At 33.9% G+C, this 13,129-nt stretch overlaps 1 protein-coding gene across 2 annotated transcripts; it reads left to right on the forward strand.

Annotated features, from left to right (window-relative positions):
* The first annotated feature begins 1,413 nt into the window (after positions 1 to 1,413).
* LOC105423663 (uncharacterized) lies at positions 1,414 to 12,434 on the forward strand. Of its 2 annotated transcripts, XM_089077414.1 has the most exons (9): positions 1,414 to 1,677; positions 2,682 to 2,966; positions 3,039 to 3,342; positions 3,466 to 3,683; positions 3,806 to 4,212; positions 4,302 to 7,479; positions 7,698 to 7,828; positions 7,908 to 8,007; positions 8,265 to 12,434. In XM_089077414.1, the coding sequence occupies exons 1-8, from the start codon at positions 1,603 to 1,605 to the stop codon at positions 7,972 to 7,974; spliced, it is 4,665 nt and encodes a 1,554-aa protein (XP_088933540.1). In that variant the 5' UTR covers positions 1,414 to 1,602; the 3' UTR covers positions 7,975 to 8,007; positions 8,265 to 12,434. The 2 variants fall into 2 exon arrangements, with proteins under 2 accessions (XP_088933540.1, XP_011631805.2); XM_011633503.2 differs by having other exon boundaries at positions 7,908 to 12,434.
* Positions 12,435 to 13,129: the final 695 nt, after the last annotated feature.

Consider the following 13,129-nt stretch of genomic DNA (forward strand, 5'->3'; position numbering starts at 1 on the left):
TTGAAATAAATTCGATAAACAGAGAATGACGATAAACAGAGAATGACGATAAAAAATTAAACAGATGAAATTTTTTTGTTATACGAAGCTAGAAAAGCTTAGAATTGTTCTTTTTGGCTTGATTTTGAATATGACCTACTATTCCCTCGTAATCACTTGAGTCTTGACGACTGAGGGTGCTATTCCATGGAGCGTATTGCGGATCGCGGATCGCGCGTATCGAAAATCTGATCAATCGCGAACTGTAGGAGAACTGATGCTCTCGTATATTGAAAACAACGGAAAATTCGCGATTGGTCAGATTTTCAATACGCGCCATCCGCGATACGTATATACACTCCATAGGACGATACTCTGATTGTGTGTCTCCGAGACCGGTGTCCCATGACACGGAAATCCAGAGCGTAACGGAACGCTCGAACCAATCAATAATGAAAAAACAAAAAGACGAGTTTTCTGTTGATTCTTTCACTATGATTGGTTCACGCGTTCCGTTACGCTAGGGATTTCCGCACTCAGGATACCAGCCTGACTGCACATATAACGCTTTGTCTTAATATACTGGATTCTATCTTTCGTCTTAAAGCATTTTTTTATTAAAAAATTTTTATTTCTTTAAATAAACATTAAATTTTCTATTATTAATGTATTATATGTAAGAGACGGAAAAAATAATGGAATTTGAATTCAGAATCCTTCGTTTATGAATCACGACATTATGACCACATTGTCGATCCAGCATTATGATTCTGACACACAGGACTCGGCAAAACTTGTCGCGTAGCGGAAGTTGGTGTGATAACCAATCAAATCTTCCGCTACGTGAAAAAGCTAAACTCGATTCAACTTTGATTGACTATCGCGCCAACTTCTGTCGTGCAGGAAGCCCCGCCGCGTCCTGGCCAAAAGCCATTAGTGTTGGTCCACAATAGATGATTTAAGAAGTAAGAAATTGACCAGTTATTATCGAGTATGAAAAGAATAATCGACAATTTCGTAAGAAATTGATCAATCATAATCGATTATTTTTACTATTGTGAGTCGACACTAATATATGTTTTTTCATCTTCAGAGTTATATAGAGTAATTAGAGGCATCTGTCCACATACAATCATATACGCAATTGAACGGTCCGACTTACTCATTTATCTGATTTATGCCGAAGTTATAATATCGATATTACTGACGTTAAATGCCGTGTAACATCGTGATTACATCGTTGTAATAATTCGTTGTAGAATAGCATTTACACGGTACTAACGTCAGTATACTGACCAGAATGGAAACTAGATTTTATCTCGCTTGCCGATTGGTTGGCTTTTGCTCATTGCGAGAGCGCGTCGCAACGTACGCGTCACGTAAGCAAGCATGCGCAGTCGAGCGCGATTTGAAGGAAGCCTACTGGCGCCCCAGTGGCGGTCTTCGTGAGCCGAGCGCGGCCATATTTCTTCTCGTGGCTCTCTCACGTTCGTTGGAGGCAGGAAGGTGGTGCGCGGTTTCGACGGTGTGACCGAATTTCCGAGAAGGCGATGCCCGTGTCGCGCGCGCGCATTTCGTAACGGTTGTCGTGTAGTGACGGTGCAGGGAGCAGAACGGCTAATCATGCCTAAGGAAGGCGGCAATCCGGCCGGCAGGCGGCCGTCGTCGCGTACCGCGAAGCCCTACGACGCGAACAACGTGAGTAATAGCCTCGCTACGACGGGTGACCGTCGCGACGTGATTGAATCTATGATGACGACGGCGGTAGACCGCGCGCCCTTCGCACGACCCTTCGTTCCCAAGACAGTACGTCGATCTAACCGACGTCGAGCGCCAACTCTTCGACGCATCATGTCCCGCATGCCCGCCCTCTCCCTACGACGAGGCACCCCCACGCGATATCCACGATGTCGCGGTTATGTGAGTGAGCTCGACGATAACCTGAATCCTCCTCTTGTACCTCGCGTGTTGCGTGCGGGTCGCCGTGAGACGCGCGCATCGTACCCGAGAAGCCGCGATTCGGTTTTCGCGCGTCTCGCGAGGGACGCGCGTTCATCCGACTGAGGCCACCTGAGGTTTAAGAAATGCGAATTGCGTTTTGTAGCGTCTCCCCCTCTTCCTCGCTTGCCCCTTGCCGAGCATCGCGCACTCCGCGTAGGTCTACGCGCGAATCTTCGAGATTACGTTATGCTATTCCCCCTATACATCTTTAAATGATTTTCGTATACGAAATCCTGGCATTGAAGTAATGTGAAAACTCATTATTTTTATTATGTTGAATGATGTAACGTATTTTAAATTTTTGTTTGAGAAAAATATTACGTTTTTATTTGTAAGATAATCAAGTGAATGTTAATTCACTGATGAATTGAATGATTTAATGAAATTTATGTCATAATGTTATTTTTCTTTATTAAAATTAGCAAGTTTTATTATCACTTATTTATTTATCATTTATTTATGATTCTATCAAAATATATTGTTATTATCTTAAATTTTAAATAGGTTTAAACGTATTTTCTTAAATTTTGACATTGTATTTTTAACATTAACAGAGATATAATTCTATAAATATGTAAAATTATATATACTTTTGCTTTTATTTTCTGCAATGTATTTATAAATTGTTATATTAATTATTATAAATTTAATCATTTTTAATTTATATCAGTATGTTACATGTTTATTAATATTCTTTACAGTCATTTGTAAAAAAAATGGCAACCAAGGTAACAGATTTTATACCGCAACCATCATGGATTAGTAAGTGGTTCATTACCTCTCAAAATAATGAAGATACGCCAGAAGGTAGAGGGAATATCGAAGAAACAGAATTCGATGATGATGTACATCAGCCTCCTACCAAGCGATCGCGTATCCGTATGGATGTGATTCATCCACCTGGCACATTTTCTATACAAACGAGAGTTAAAACCACATTAAATACAATTGAACCTTCTAAAGAGCAGTATCCTGTTCATGAAGTGGTAACTGAAATGAATTTTGATAATGGAACACTTGAAAAAAAATGAATTTTGCTTATTAGAATTTATTTATAGACGGAAGATTTTCTGGAACCTGCTACAGCTGGGCCAAGTGGGATAGGTCGTTTAATATCTTCAACACCTGCAGTACAAGCAGATATTAGGGCTGTAACGTCTCACAGGTCTGACTTAAATTCCTTAGCTTCATCGACCAATAATGGAATTGCAAACGGGATGGATGATAATTCAGAATCCAGTGAAAGTACTAGTGGATGCAGTTCACTTATTCCACAGATAAATAGGCACGAAGGCCCGTCAAATTTATTGTATAGTTCGGCATTTACTAGTAGAAAGAGGCATGATGACAAATTAACATTTAGTGAGTATAAATTATGTATCGTATAAAAGTTTAAGTACAAATATTCGGCTGAAATTTGTTATTTAAGAAAAAATGATTATGCTTTAAAGCATAATACAAATATTATTCTTTTGTATGTTTCAGCTAATCATTTACAAAGTTCGAGGTCTTTATTTTTAGATAGTTCTCGCGATTCTTTAAGTAGTCGTAGACCGAGTTTTAACGCATCAATTATTACAAACGCTACAGACCGTGCATCTCCGCTGTCCTCCCCTTTTTATAATGGTAATATTACCTTTGGGGGTGCAAATGCGGCGGGACTTTATAAACGAAATCGTAATATTTTTAACAATTCAAATGAGGTATGTACCTTGTTTTTTTAAGAAAGATTTTATTTCTCCATGTGTGTTCCAAATTATTTTACGAATTATTCGGTAATATAATGAGTCACATTGTTTTATATATATTCATGATTTAATTGTAGATACAACTTAAGGTACCAAGAAGGACGAATGTTGAAGTTAAACCTTCTGATTCAGTGGGAGTTGATTCATCTGGTATGAGTCAAACTGCCAAAAGAATATTGGAGGCATTAGAACATTTCTCATCACCTGTATCTGATGCAAAAAAAATACCATTGAAAAATACAAATAATGTCTCAGTATCCTCAGCATCTTCAGTAACAAGCAGAAAAAGAGCGCGAGAAGAGGTAGCAACGCCATCCGCTAGAATCGGTTTACGTCATTTGACACGTGAATTAACAGTACCAACTGTTCCCGATATACTGAAATTAAGGAGAAGACAAAAATTGCAAGATACAACTCTTATGGCTAGGAAGATCGTTTCTGCTCGTAGCGATCCACCTCCGCCCCCACAAGAATATCGATTAAGGTATATTTACTAAATGTAGTTTTGTATAGTCTTATTTATTCATATATTTCAAAAGTAAATCAAAATATCTCTAAATTTACTTTTTCTAGGACGGAAGATACTGACAATGAAAAATATCGTGGCAAGTTAAAGGGCAAATCTAAAATAAATCTAGAACAAGAAGAAACAGTGACGCCTGTAAATTTGCCAAACATACCTTTACCAATAACGACATTACCCAATTTCAATTTCACTTTACCGCCTCCTGCAGCTCATTCCGCAGGCAAAACTGCAGCAAATAAGGAAAACACTTTCACGTTTGCTAGCCCAATTAAAGTGACGGATGTTGGGAAAAATTTGCAGTCTGTCAACAATTTCACTTTTAGTAATCCAATCAACGCCGAAGACTGCGCGAGTACGATCGACTCGCGTTCAATGACAGAGAATGAGTTTACTGTTGATTGCGCAATCACGTCCATACCAAATTTTATTTGGTCCGGCTCATCCACAGCACCAAGATTAAAAGCGAAGGTAAAAAGCAGCAGGGATGATTCCGTCGAAACCACAGTGCTACAGGAACTCAAATCGAAAAGTGTTATGGATGTATTTAAGTCTAATAAAATGGAATCTAAAATTGGACAGTCAAACTCGGAATTGGATTCTAAAACGACAGACACTATCAAGACTGCCAGCACAAATGTCAATCTAAATCCCGATGTTACAAGCACACATGATACAGAATCATCTTGGGAGTGTAGTGAATGTATGATTAGGAACGACAGTACGAATAAACAATGCACTGCGTGTAAAATTGCTCGATCGAATCCTAATAAAACTTCGTTGCCTTCGACGTCAACAATAGATACCATTGTGGAAACAAAACCAGTTACACAAGATTGCTTTGGTTCTCAATTTAAACTTTCTACAAATCAATGGGAATGTACAACTTGTTGTATAAGAAATAAACAAAGTGATGTTACATGTATAGCATGTACGACACCAAAGCCAGGAAGTAATGCTACGGTGCAACAAACTGTTAAATCTCAAAATTTCGATCTAATGAAGAAGTTCAAACCTGCCGAAGGATCATGGGAATGTTCCGGTTGTTTATTGAGAAATGCCGCGAACATGATTACATGTCCTTGTTGTAACACATCTAAACCCACTACTTCCGTAAAAACTTCGAAGAAAACAAATAGTGTCACAGAATCATTTGCACAACAGTTGAGCACTAATACAGTAGTTACGGGAACACAAGAAAAAACATCTAATAATTCCGAATTAATGAACAAATTTAAACCAAACAAAGATTCTTGGGAATGTTCAGGATGTTTTGTTAGAAACAACAATTCTATTATTACCTGTCCTTGCTGTAGTACGGCTAAACCTAATTCTGCAGAGGGGTCGAGCAAGGCAGAACAAACATCGACTAATGGCTTTGGAGATAAATTTAAGAAACCGGAAGGTGCATGGACTTGCGATTCGTGCTTGTTACAAAATGATGCGAAACATACAGAATGTGTGGCTTGTCAAGCCTCGAAGCCTGGTATTGTAAAATCAAGTGAATCTTCATCGAATAGTGGCTCTACCCTGCAATTTAAGTTTGGTGTACCATCTAGTACAGCAAATTTAATTAGTCAGTCAAGTGGATTTAAGTTTGGCATAGATAAGACTGACACTCAAACTAAATCCGATTCATCTCCTTTAAACGGATTCAAGTTTAGTAATACACAACAGAATAATGGTACAGCACAATTTACATTTGGTGTTCCGAAAGAAGAAAACAAAGCTGTAAGTGAAGCATCTAAAACCAATAATGTCACATCTTCTAGCGGTACAGGATTTCAATTTAATGTAAAAAATTCTGAAAAACTTGAATCTAAAGAGGATCAAGAAAATAAACAGGAAACGCTTTTTAGCATGCCAAAAAGTGAAAGTTTGACAACGGCAAATGAGAAACAGACTTCAAATATTGCGTCTAGCACTTCACTAACCGCTTCTTCTTTCACGTTTGGTATGCAGAAATCAGGATTTAATCAGCCTGCCTCAAATAAAGAAACGCAAAATACTTCCTTTGCAACTACTGTGACAGAAAGTTCTAAACCATCGGCAACAATTGATGCAGTTATACCAATTAGCACTAATACAACGTTACCATCTTTATCAACAGAAAAAAATATAACAAAAAATGTGTCTGAGATAAAACCGGAATTGATATTTTCATTCGGGGTACCAAGCAGTACAAGTGCTGTTACTACAACTTCCACGAATGCAACGACTACTTGTCTTCCAACTTTTGCTCAACCTACATTCACTTTTTCCGATTCAAAGAATCAGCCAGCCACATTACCATCTTTTGGCCAGATACCCCCGTCGTCTGTCCCATTGTCCACGAACGTATCATTCGGAGGAAACAAGGCATCCGAGATTACTCCATCAAGCAACAAACCAGCCACCAATGATCCACCAGTCGCTACGCTCTTCCCAATTGTCTCGAGTTCCACACCGCTATTTAATAACGAGTCGAAAACGACGATAGCATTCGGCACGGATAAATCGTTTACTACAACAAGCAGCAAACCATCAGGATTTGCCATGCCTGAGAACAAAATTCCAACATTCGGCAGTAACACCGAAAGTAAACCACCAATTTTCGGTACGTCGGAAACCAAATTGCCAGTATTCAATCCACCCGCGGCAAATCCTCTACCAACGTTCGGTACACCGTCCACCAGTGCCACTCCTTCGCTCTTTGGATCATCCAGTACCCCGGCCTTCGGAAACAATACCACACCCGTTTTCGGCGGCACCTCGACAACACCAACTATCTTTTCAACCACTAAGCCGAACGAGACCAACACTGCATCGAATTCGTCTTTATTTACGTTTGGCTCTGCTTCGTCGCAACAATCGGCAAGTGGTAGATTTAATTTTTCTGCAAACGTTAATCCAGCCGCGCCTGCAACTGCAAAGCCGCTTTTCACATTTGGTAGCAATTCAAGTGCACCACCAAGTGGTAACAATACATTCGGTAGTGGTACATTCGGAGTTAATTCCGCTCCAATTGCGAATACTGCAAATTTTACGTTTAATCCATCTAAACAAGAGACATCAGCGACATTTGGTCAAGGTGCAGTGGCAAGTCCGATATTCGGTACTCCACAAGCAAATCCACAGACTCAAGCAACGTCATCGTTCTCATCCACTCCTTCGTCCACCACAGGATTCAATTTTGGATCCACGGCTCCAGTTGCTGCAACGTCAGGAGGTTTTAACTTTGGAGGAATGGTAAATATAAATAATTTTTTAATATATATTTAATATATATTTAATTATATTTTATTTATATATAATATTAAACATAATAACATAATAACATAAACATAATGTTTATATAGGTGTATATCTAATATAAAAAATATAAATATTCTCAATAATGTATTATATTAAAATTTACTTTTTTTCTCCAAATTATTATTGATAATCAATACACTGTAATGTTACAGTCATCTACATCTGCATCAACCGGAGGATTCAATTTTAATCCTACTCCCACTTCTACTCCCACAGTAGCTTTTGATCCCAATAGTCGGCCTTCATTTAACTTCACCAAAGGAAGTGTACCAACAGCATTCAAGTAAGTATCTTAACTGAAAATTTCTCTAGCTATTTGCTATAGATTCATTTGTTATAGATTAATTTATCTTGTCTTATAGCGCTCCACCCCAATCGGCACAAGCACCACGAAAAATCAAAAAGGCATTTCGAAGATGCGTACGGTAGAGAGCATATAGCAACATTCATGCATACATTCAGGTGCGTCTCTACATCTGTCTATATATCTGAGTGTGTCCCTCTATGTTAAGTTATATAAAGCGTTATATAAAGTGATGTACAATGAAATTCTGTCATACATCAATCAATTGCAGTGTGGTGGTATATACCAAGCATCTTTGTAATATAGTAACCCGGAGCTAATCGAATATGCTTGCGTACAACCACTTGTGTTCTCTCTCTTTCTCTCTCTCTCTCTCTCTCTCTCTCTCTCTATCTCTCTCTCTCTCTCTCTACAGGAAATGTAAATTATAAATTATTTAAATTATACAAGTTATAATGTGAAAATAATATCTTGGAATTGGCATGAAGCCAGTAAATCATGATGGCGTTGCATTACTAAGACCTTACCAAAAAAAAAAAAAAAAAAAAAAAAAAAAATATGGAGGTGATGCATATATATCGACATGACGTATTCAAGATAACATACATATTTGCCGAAATCGAAAAGTACCTCGAAGGAAAATTAAATAAGCACTTAATATTTTGTGCAATTGAAGATAAATACTAGTGGGAGATTGTCACCCGCTCAGGTAAGTATAAGTCAGTCGCAACTCGTAGCACGCTTGTAAAAAAGTCTTGATGTATAGAACTATTTAATTTAATTTGAACTATATGCACAGGCTGGTAGTTTTCTAACTGGACTTTTATATATAGACCAGAGCAGAATATCTTCGATTTTTTTATTGCATTAATATCTAGATATCTTCATTTGAACGTATGAAAAAACTTGAGTAAAAAAAAATAAGTTTGAGAATGATTCTCAGGATATCGATTAATTAGTACAAAATTTAATTTCTATTACATTATTTCATAATTTCATTATACTTGACGCTTCAAATGTAATTTTTTGAGCAATTCTTTTTTGTCTTTTTAAAATACAAGATATAGATGTTTCATTCTATATAGACATTCTGTTGAAGATTATTAATTATTTTTATATTCATATTTTATATTCATATTTTCAAATTTTCGATAAGTTTATATACATTATTTTTTCAAAATTTTATTTTGTGTGTAATCAAATTATCATCTCTTGGTGTCTATGATAGACTAAGAAGACTTGTAGAATGTCGTGATATTGCGAGCATTGTGAACTGACTATATCAATAAAGTCCCACTATACATATACATATTCGCATATACATATATAGATAGATAGATATTAATTATATTTCAATTAGAATTTCGTGGGCAGCCCTACACAATCTTTGTAGAACTAGTTCAGGAAAAGTGTAATATACACAAAAATGGCATTCGGATAGTACAAACTGACGATTACTGAACGTTTCCATTGAGTAGTCGAAATTATATATATTTTTTTTATATATCGAATGTGAGATAATCCCCTATAAGAGAATACTGAATGCCATTTTGATAGAATTATATTATAATGTGTGTTTTATCATAGAGAGTGAGTGAAATAAATTTGAAAGGGGGATATGTTGAATGGAAATAAATTATTAGGGGGCTTCTAAAGAGTTCCTTTCTATTATCTTTGATATAATTTTTGTCTGTGAAAAGTTTCTAAGTTTTTTGAATTGTATACCAATTTTTATATATTGTGCTCATTTGTGATTAAAATAAATATTCGATTTAATTCGATTACATTTGAATGAAGATGTGTATTCACTTATATATCAACGTAGATGATATTAAAATAAAATCTCAATCAAAATGTCAAATTTTTTTAAGATTTTTTCTTTCTAATTTTGCAAATAATAAAAAAACATTTAATTTAATCTTTTTAAATAAGAAAATTATTTCGAATATCTTTCATGATAATATATAATATATTAGAATAATTGTTTTATTCTTGCAATTCTCAAAACAATTTATATAATTTTGAAATTATTTTGAAATAGCAGAGGTTATAATTCTTTTTAGAAGTCCCTAACGTGGAAAGTAGTTAGATGGCATGTAATGATGATTAATAAAATCATTGAAATCATGCACATCTTATTTAAGAACAGGCTAGTTGTGTATAATGTTGGCTTAGATTTGACAGTAGCCAAGAATAACTCGGCACATGACCTATCTTATGCCATATTAGAGACCTAGGTACAAAACATTTTATTAAACATTGTTGTTTATCTATTGTTATATAATATTTACATATAAACATTAAGTTCTACACATGTTGTTAAAAGACAAAAATTCATACAATGTAGTTTTTATGTAGACTTGTATTTTTAATATTTTCAAAATTCCTTTGTAGGTATATTTCTCATTTGACATGAAAATAATGTTGATTTTAAATACATAACACTATTATGTATGGGTGATTCCAAGAAAACTTCTTTATGATGCAGATATGTATAAAGTTAATCGAGATTTGTGTATCAATAATTAAATAATTTAAAAATTAATTCACATTGGTGAAATTATTTTATTTTTAAGTAAATTCCCATACTTAATGATACTTACAAAGGATCTTTTGAACATGATCGATTGACAAGATTCTGTTTACATGATTCCAAAACAAAGATGATATAATTAATGGTAAAGCGGGACTGCGCTGAGATATATCTATGCTGCTGTCTTACACTGTGAACATTCTCTGTTGAGGCTGTGTCGTCCATTTGTCTATGAATAGACAAATTTCCAAATTAATCAATATATCGAATATTGTCTATAAAGGCAATATCTTTGTATTAAATTTCGTATATGGCCTTACAAATACATAATGAACATGTAATGTAGATGTATTAAACAATTATAAAGCATATTGGAATTGTTTTGTAGCACTTTATATACTCTCCATTGTAATATGTTTGCATAAACATCTGAAGAGTACTGCATTAAAATATTCAACACAATAGATATGTAACATCTCATGTCTGATAGAAATTTTTTTTTGTATTTTTTCAAGTTTATGTTGTTTAACGAAATATTATTTTATCATATTATATTATCGTACATAAAAAATATTACTAATATTGTTTACGCAGACTTATAAGCGTATTAAAATCTATTTTTCTTTATATAATATTAATATTTTTTTATATATCAATAGGAATGTCAAAAAATTTCCGATGATATATTTTTAATGTAATATTCCTATGAGTCATGGAATGTTACAATATGTCAAATATTCTGAGGCCTTACATTATAATCTTAGTCCATTGGAAATTATACATTGTACTGAATTTTTCTGGATATCTATCAAGGATGCATTAAGCAATTATCTAATAAAGTTCAGAAATTCAGAGGGAGTTTGTTATGAAATAAATCCAATGACTGACTGTAATTAAATAAAATAATACATGGGAGAATGTTCACTGTATGCTTCAGGTGCTCTATGGGGATGTCATTACATTCTCATGACATGACGTAACAATTAGTTAATACGAAAAACGCATCGGTGTTTCTCAAACAATAAATTATAGAACAATTCAAAAGACATTAAAATATATCATCGTGGAAAGTGTAATAAAGCCATCTTTATTCGTAAAAGTACACTGAAATATGCTTAATAAAATAATATAATTTAAAATGTTTCTTCTTTATTTCATCAAAAAGATATATTTAAATCTTAAAATATCTAAATCGCAATTTCTTTTAGATGATATGTTTTTTAAATTATCAATGTGTTTAATTTGAAGAATATATAAACAAAAAAGCGACATCAATAATACTTGCAATAATAATAAAAGTTATGTGTAACATATGTAACACAAATTTTTTTTGCAGCAGAAATGCAAAGAGAGAGAGCAGTATCGATTTCCAAAATAGTTACTATTTCGATTTCTTATCTTCAATGAATAAAGGTGACATTGGATATCACTTAATGGATATCACTTGCGATATTTAAAAGTTATTTGGAGCTTGTGTTGAGAAACACCGTATAGAATATATGAATATTATTACGAGTACATTATTCTTAATACTAACCTCTTCTGTTTAGCCATAACAATTATATGATTATGCACGCTCGCGCGTATAATTATATGATTATACATATGTATAAAAATCATATAATTATGATACATTATATATAGGATATATAAAAAATATTAAATAAGAGAGAGAAACGATGTTGATTAATTTGGGTTATATAGTTTTATTTTATATTTAGAAAAAGAAGTATAGGAGGGCATTTAGTGACCATTGATTTGAACTAAAGAATTTTACTATAGTATGTGCACACGCATATATATAAATATGTTAAAGTAATTTTCCTAGTATACGTATATATTATGTAGGAAGAATCGTGAAGTGTGCAGATCCATATCAAAATTCTTTGGGTCAAAAAATAATTAACATTAGAACATAAATTCGATCGCAATTCCTGATGTTTAGATAAAATGTACTATGTTATGAATATGTTCTGTCATTTCGTTTTAATCTTGTAAGTAGTAGAATCGCTCCTTGACAGTTCCTCAAAGAAATATACAAAATAAGAGATACCTATTATGAATTATTGTATCACATTCGTGGTGTGTTTTTGACATCCTAAATTGTATACATATGTTATATATACATACAATATATATCGCTCTACAAACTGTTACAACAATCTATTTCAAAAGCCAAGATGATTTTTAACAATATGATATGATGCAAACAATTCTTTTTGGACATTTTTCAATATGTTCATTTAATATATTTCTTTTTCTTCATTATCTTGCAGATTATTCAAATAAATAAGTTACACAGTGAAAAATGATTCAAAATACCTCGTTAAAGAATTCCTTAACAATATAATCCTTTAAAATAACGATTACAATTCGCGACTATTAACGACTATTTCATATACAGTTCTGATTGTTAAACACTAAGATTATGAATACAACTTAACAGAATCTTATTTGCGTTTCTTATTTGACATAAGTTGTATAGGAGATAACAAATAAAGTGAAACAAGTTATCTGTAATTATAATATAAAAAATGCGTATTTTTATTTTAGATCCAGTTTCGGTACAATAATGTTCTTACTAACTCAAAAAATTTACCATGCATAAAATTGTCATTCGTAAATAATAATACTCACTCTGATTCTGCTATTTACACACAGAAATTAAATGGTGGCTATTCGTTATTCTAAAGATTTCGTCATTGCTATATACTTTTTAATTACACGATGTAAATAGAGAAGAGCAT

This window comes from Pogonomyrmex barbatus, unplaced genomic scaffold, assembly GCF_055798465.1.
Source record: "Pogonomyrmex barbatus isolate J1 unplaced genomic scaffold, ASM5579846v1 scaffold2, whole genome shotgun sequence".
NCBI classification, from domain to species: Eukaryota; Metazoa; Arthropoda; class Insecta; order Hymenoptera; family Formicidae; genus Pogonomyrmex; species Pogonomyrmex barbatus.

Excerpts from the sequence above, each read along its gene's own strand:
- LOC105423663 (XM_011633503.2), top strand. The coding sequence starts at position 1,603 with ATGCCTAAGGAAGGCGGCAATCCGGCCGGCAGGCGGCCGTCGTCGCGT. Across the intron at positions 1,678-2,681 it reads AGCCCTACGACGCGAACAAC|TCATTTGTAAAAAAAATGGC; the intron begins GTGAGTAATAGC and ends TATTCTTTACAG. Across the intron at positions 2,967-3,038 it reads AGTATCCTGTTCATGAAGTG|ACGGAAGATTTTCTGGAACC; the intron begins GTAACTGAAATG and ends ATTTATTTATAG.